Source organism: Oncorhynchus nerka, linkage group LG22 (assembly GCF_034236695.1).
Source record: "Oncorhynchus nerka isolate Pitt River linkage group LG22, Oner_Uvic_2.0, whole genome shotgun sequence".
Lineage (NCBI taxonomy): Eukaryota > Metazoa > Chordata > Actinopteri > Salmoniformes > Salmonidae > Oncorhynchus > Oncorhynchus nerka.
In genome coordinates, this window is record NC_088417.1 from 10,550,937 (window position 1) to 10,558,177 (window position 7,241).

The 7,241-nt window shown below is 45.7% G+C and overlaps 1 protein-coding gene across 1 annotated transcript; it reads right to left on the bottom strand.

The window, feature by feature from the left end:
• Positions 1 to 1,122: 1,122 nt before the first annotated feature.
• LOC115104538 (diamine oxidase [copper-containing]-like) lies at positions 1,123 to 5,885 on the bottom strand. The gene is made up of 4 exons (XM_029625898.2): positions 4,087 to 5,885; positions 3,059 to 3,347; positions 1,965 to 2,097; positions 1,123 to 1,821 (listed from the first exon to the last, which is right to left on the bottom strand). Exons 1-4 carry the CDS (start codon positions 5,633 to 5,635, stop codon positions 1,552 to 1,554), a joined length of 2,241 nt encoding a protein of 746 aa, XP_029481758.1. The 5' UTR covers positions 5,636 to 5,885; the 3' UTR covers positions 1,123 to 1,551.
• Between the last annotated feature and the right edge of the window lie 1,356 nt (positions 5,886 to 7,241).

The following is a 7,241-nucleotide window of genomic DNA, read 5'->3' on the forward strand; positions in this document are numbered from 1 at the left end:
CTCTAACCACTAGGCTACCCTGCCACCCAGATACAGTAAGTACTGTATTTTCTAAGGCAGAAATTAAAGTTGTTTCTCATTTAACCCCTAGATGGCAGTAGCTACTCACATCTTCCCAGACTCGTTCCTGACCACCAACCACTGATAATCGGTGAAACTGATTTCCTTTTTAATCAATGGACTGCTTTGACAGTATATTTGGCCCTCCAAACATATATTGTATAAAGCTAATTATTAACACTGTGTTTTTGGTTTCTCTGTTGCTGAACACTTGGTCATGTTAATGTCACTTAGACCACTGTAGCATTGATCTGTGTAAGGAGTTTTCACTCCTTTGCAAAACTCATGTTTGTATTCATCCCCTACTGCTTATCATTATGGCTAACAGACTGTAGGTTATGTCACATATCAATCATTAACCCTGTGTCAAAGTTTTAAAAAGGTCAAAACAATGTTGCAATCTACTGTATATTAGACTTAGTGTTTACCTGTTCGGGTACATAGGTTGTTCCTCAGGGAACCTCACTCTAAGGTTGATAATGCTTCTCTAAGATGGATGACATAAGAACCCTCTAGAAGATCTCCAATGCCATACAACTCTCCTTCCGTGACCTCCAATTGCTCTTAAATACAAGTACAACTAAATGCATGCTCTTCAACCGTTCGCTGCCTGCACCTGCCCGCCTTTCCAGCATCACTACTCTGGACGGCTCTGACTTAGAATACGTGGATAACTACAAATACCTAGGTGTCTGGTTAGACTGTAAACTCTCCTTCCAGACTCACATCAAACATTTCCAATCCAAAGTTAAATCTAGAATTGGCTTCCTATTTCGCAACAAAGCATCCTTCACTCATGCTGCCAAACATACAAAGGAAAGGAACAAGAGTAGGAACAGTCTGGGGACAAGAGTAGGAACAGTCTGGGGACTGTTCCAGGCCAGACTGGGGACTGTTCCAGGCCAGACTGGGAAGAACAGATCAAATAGTCCCGATAGCTGAACATTGTCTGAATCCCTGTATTAGTCACAGGCCAGTATTGACTTTCCCACCAATACAAAGAGAGTGCAAAGTTGTTATCAAGGCAAAGGGTTGCTACTTTGAAGAATCTGAAACATAAAATATATTTTGATTTGTTTAATAGTTTTTGGGTTACTACATGATTCCATATGTGTTATTTCATGTCTTCAAGTTTTCACTATTACAATGTAGAAAATAGTACAAATAAAGAAAAACCCTTGAACGAGTAGGGGTGTCCAAACTTTTGACTGTTACTGTATGTATGCACAATGGTAAAATGTGTCGGTGAGTTATGATTTTAGAACATTTCTAATGAAATGTGCCTGTGTCTAGGAATGGTAAATTGTTGCAATACATTTGCATACTCATAAAAAATAATGTTATTCTTTCACATCTAAACAGGAACGATATCAACATAATATTAGTTTTATTAATGCCTGTGTCAGAATATATTATTTCACATTTACATGATTTCCACCCTCAGAACCAAGGATGGAACCTCCATTATGTGTCTTCCCTGTCAGTTGCACCTCAGACTCCTGCGTATGTGCCGTTGTAGAAGAAAGGCCTGTCAGTCACACAGTGACCTACAACCTCTGGGGTCCATCTCTGGACCTTGGGCTTGCCCTCTTTGACTTGCCGGACGATGACGGTACTGCGGGACGCCAGAGAGGGGTCCTCGTCGAAAAAGTTGAAGGGACGTAGGAAGAAGCCCACGGCATTGCCGGGCGTCGCCGTATTGGGGATGTCCTCTGAGTGGGGCACGTGCAGGAAGCCCACCGTCACCCAGGCAACCAGGTCCTACACAGGAGACAGGTTGATTGATTAATTGATTAATTGGACTTATTATTTAGTTGTTATACAATTGCAATGCCATCCAGGGTAGCGAAGCTTCTGTTTTGAGTCTGAGAATGAGTTGAGTTATTGGTAACAATAGGTCTCACCTGGTTAATGATGCTTTCATCGTTGCGAATGTAGTCCTCAAAGGAGACCACCGGCTCCCAGGGGTCGTTCTGAGTGTAGATACTACTGCTGGTGGGCTCACTGTCCTTGTGTCTGGTCACAGCCAACGGGTATCTACATACAGAGGAAGATAAGACTCCAGACCGAATCTGAACTGCCTGACAGTAGATGTCAGACGCTATAATAATCTGAAACCCTCGGGCCATCGTTACAGATCACTGCATGCGTCGATAGAACTGTTATTTTCTTACCACGTTGATGGATGCTTCCGAACAAAAAAAACAATAACAAATGCTCCTGGGGCAGGAAGTGGTGCGGTTTCGCCTACCTCAGCTTTAAAGGGATAGTACCCATACTACCCCACCATATAATTAGATGGTGCCAATCTTTCCCATTCATTTTTGGTAGTGGCCTGCAGATTTCCTCTGTCTACAGTGGGAACTACTCAACAGATGGTGTGGGATGAACTGATGTTGATTGAGGTATGAACATTTGAACATCTTGGCCATGTTCTGTTATAATCTCCACCCGGCACAGCCAGAAGAGGACTGGCCACCCCACATATGCTCTCTCTAATTCTCTCTTTCTTTCTCTCTCTCGGAGGACCTGAGCCCTAGGACCGTGCCCCAGGACTACCTGACATGATGACTCCTTGCTGTCCCCAGTCCACCTGACTGTGCTGCTGCTCCAGTTTCAACTGTTCTGCCTTATTATTATTCGACCATGCTGGTCATTTATGAACATTTGAACATCTTGGCCATGTTCTGTTATAATCTCCACCCGGCACAGCCAGAAGAGGACTGGACAACCCACATAGCCTGGTTCCTCTCTAGGTTTCTTCCTAGGTTTTGGCCTTTCTAGGGAGTTTTTCCTAGCCACCGTGCTTTTACACCTGCATTGCTTGCTGTTTGGGGTTTTAGGCTGGGTTTCTGTACAGCACTTTGAGATATCAGCTGATGTACGAAGGGCTATATAAATACATTTGATGTGATTTGATTTGATTTGATTTGATGAAAACATCTAGTACACTTTGAGTTTAGGGTGAACAGTCCCTTTAGCTGTGTGTTGTCGTTACCTGGACCAGCTGATGCCGTTCTCCTCCATCCAGCCACGGGGCAGCACACTGTCGGCGTGGGAGTTGTACTGGATGCGGTAGCCCTTCTGGTGGCCCCACTTGTTCTTCTCGTTGGGATTGTAGAAGTGCACGTAGCGGGGGAACTTCTTGCCGAAGCGGAAGGCAGCACCGCGTTCCGTCTGGTGCTGGGTCTTGACGAGCTTGGATTGGACGACGGAATGTTTATGGCTCCACGGGTTCGTGAAGTTCACATACTTGAGGTTCATCGACTCAAAGCTGTTCTTCCGACCTGGAGTGTTTGACAAAAGCAATCATATTAACGGTGTCAATCAGGGTTGGGGGTCAATCAGGGTTGGGGTCAAGCAGGGTTGGGGTCAAGCAGGGCTGGGGTCAAGCAGGGCTGGTGTTTGCAATTAATTCCATTTCAATTTCAAAAGAAGAATTGAGATGCAATAGTGAATGCATTTAAAACCTCCCTTTATTGCCCTTTGTTGAGTTTAAATGCAGTGGACCTAGGCACTGAAGTAATGTTCTGAGATTGCACAGACTAGGCATATAATTACACATTTACCAGTTGTTTTGCCCATGGCACATGATATGAAAGGTTATTTTGGGTTTCTTGTCAATGATTCATCACAATGTCTGACATAATCTCATGTTATTGTATTTGGCTGGGAGCAACAATCATAAACCATCTAGGAGCAACAGCCATGATGATGTCGGACCAAAGATCTAAAATACCTTCAAGAATTGGACGTTTTCCCTAGAAGTGTGTCAGATCAAACAAAGGCTAGAACACAAGCCTGTATGTGTGAACATTGTCACCTTCATTTGTTTGGTATTTCATTTCCTTTCTATTTTGAAACTATACCAGCCCATTTGTTATTAGAAATTGCTGTATGTACATATAGACATAACTTTGTAGCTTTACAGATAGATACTTAGCAACCATTCACAGCATTACAAAATATGGTTCCTGAATCCTGAATGACATAATCACTCTACCAGATTGATAGAACAGAACTCACCAGCAATATCAAGGTCAACCTTGTAGTGGATGAGATGCGTGTGAAGGTTGCCCAGAACGTAGTTATACACCTTGGACCCGTAGTGTAGTCCGTTAGGCGTGAAGAAAGTGGCGTGGATGTAACCGGTGGCACTGACCCTGGACTCCATCACTCCGTTCTGATAGAAGAGGAAGTCCCAGATGTAGTCGTAGTTATAGACGGTGGAGGTGGTACGAAGCACCAGCACATGGTTCTCCAGACCACCGAAAAAGTTGTAGCCCCCTTGGAAGTTATTGTTGAAGTGCCTCCTCAGAGGCATCCCCGTGGTCATCTCAAACACACACAGGGCATTCTTGTAATGTACAGGCTTGTCCGTATCGTAGTAATGGTGCAGGTCTAGAAAGGTGGCGATTTCAGGGCAGTCGATGCCAGGCGCCAGCTCGAAGTCCAGGGTGCCCATGGCCCAGCCGGCGTCAATGTATTTGGTCTGCATGGCGGCGGGGGTATCGCCTGAATAGAAGGCAATGGCCTCCTGGAGACTGACCTCGTAGGCGATGCGCTCTCCGTTGAAGCGCAGGTCGAAGATCTGGAGGCCGGCTGAGGAGCGGACACGGAAGGCAAAGGACCAGCCTGCATATTCCACAAAGTTTCCATCCACATGGTAGCGAGGGCCTTGGGGCTCCACCAGCTTGGGGCCGTGGATGTCGGTGCGGGTGTTGCTGTGCCCACGGGGAATGTAAGTGGAGTACAAGTCCTTGTCGTCATGGTCAGGAAGTTTGACTTTCTCCAGTGTTCCTTTCTCGTATTGGTCCGCCAGTTCCTCCACCTTGTCAAAGTACTGGCCATTGTTCCACACCTTCTCCACCGTCCAGCGCTCAGGGTTCAGGTCTTTATGGTTCACCAGGACCTCAAAGCCCACAGGATGGATGAAGTAGCCCTCCACAAACTTCTGCAGCATGATCCAGGTCCTCCTCTCACCTGACTCCAAACCACGGGGTGCAATGTCAGCGAACGTCAGGCAGCGGTCGGTACAGTTGTGGAAGGAAAATCCCCCCGTGGTCTCAAACAGCACCTTGTGGACCTTGGCGGTGATCTTCTGCAAGATGTCGATGATGTGCGAGTACTCAGCCTTTGTAATGGGCCGTGACTCAAACCGAATGGGCTTGTCTCCCTTGAAGGTCTTCTCCCTGTACGAGGTAGGGAAGGGAAGTGGACTCACGATGATCTCGGTGATGTTGGGCTGGGACTGGTTCCCGAACTGCACCACCACCCTGGCCTGGCGCATGGGCTTGGCCTGGCCCCGATCCAGGGCCCTCAGTGCCTCGTGCTTGCGGGGCAGGTGGAGCTCCATCAGCAGAATGCTATTCTTCTTCAGGGACTTGCCCCGGGCCGCTGTCAGTCCCAACTCTGGCTTGCCTTGCAGGTAGTCCCGGACGTCGCGCATCTCATTGGGGGTCAGGTCGGCGAACATTGATGCCCCGTGGTGAGCCCACTCCCGACCACGGTCACCTTCACACACATCCAGAGCGAGCAGCAGCACCAGCAGCAGACAGAAGCACCTCATGGCCATGTCTACTGAGACACAACTGGGAGAGAAGACAGACAGACAGTGCAGAATGTGTTCTCAACCCTGTTGTTTTTCCTGTTCGACCCTTGCACATGAGCTATTAAGCTATGTCTGACGCTTATCTAATAAATGCCCTTGAGTAAACCCTCTACTGATCTTATAGCATCCCTTCTCTGTTTCATCCAGTGCTTCCTGCGCTGAAAAGAAAAACATACTTTACAGCATATCTGGCATCCAGATACAGACACATTCCCCCCACCCCCGTTCTCTCCACATCTGGCAACGCAACCTTCCTCCTCCTCCTCCTCCTCCTTCTCCTCCTCCTCCTCCTCCTTCTCCTCCTCCTCCTCCTCCTCCTCCTCCTCCTCCTCCTCCTCCTCCTCCTCCTCCTCCTCCTCCTCCTCCTCCTCCTCCTTCTCCTCCTCCTCCTCCTCCTCCTCCCCAGGTGAATCTGGGATTTATGTTTTACAGTTAGATGTTATAACATGCTTCTGTAACCCTATTTATGCAATATTGTGATATGCTGTGATGAGGCTGAACTTAAAAAAGCACGCAAATCAGTGCGCTGTAGCCAATTGCAACAAAGAAACTGACCTACTTGAGGTATGTACTTCAAATGTTGAAGGGCACAGAGTGAAACAATGTTGCTTTATCCAGAACCAGAACGGGCCAAGCAGTTGAATCCTTCCCTTTGCAGTCCCGATAGAAGATACCTATAGTATGAAAACAGGGCTCAATGAACATGTGTTTATATATAACCTTCCGCTTGGCAGCAATGGAATGTGATTGGTCAACAAGGGATTGTAAAAGTGTTGAAATCTCAGGAGTACTGTATAAATAATTTATTCCACTGGTCTGCGTGTGAAGAGGCTCCCAGGCAAAATTAGAATCAAGTGGTTTTGAACTGATTCCATTTGTGTGGAATGCTGATGTCAATTTACTATACCTAATAAGTCAAATATTTATCCTGGCAAAGGATAGTGGTTCATTACACACGAGTAATGTTCCCCTAATATGCAGGAGGTCTGAGATACTCTACTGCTCACAGAGAGTCTGAATGAATGAATGAATGAATGTAACACTTTCACTGTATGCTCATTAAGGATTATTCAAACCACAATTGGTATAATGAACTCCCATTGAGTCTCTTTATTTCACTGTTTCAAAGAGGAAATGACGTGATATTACAAATCTCTTGGATGCATACAACAGTGTGACAGTTTACATTTTATTTGCTGTTCGCTCTACCTAGTAATTTTATTTGCTGTTCGCTCTACCTAGTTATTTTATTTGCTGTTCGCTCTACCTAGTTATTTTATTTACTGTTCGCTCTACCTAGTTATTTCATTTACTGGACTGTTCGCTCTACCTAGTAATTTGATTTGCTGTTCGCTCTACCTAGTTATTTTATTTACTGGACTGTTCGCTCTACCTAGTTATTTTATTTACTGGACTGTTCGCTCTACCTAGTAATTTTATTTGCTGTTCGCTACCTAGTTATTTTATTTGCTGTTCGCTCTACCTATAGTTATTTTATTTACTGGACTGTTCGCTCTACCTAGTAATTTTATTTACTGTTCACTACCTAGTAATTTTATTTGCTGTTCGC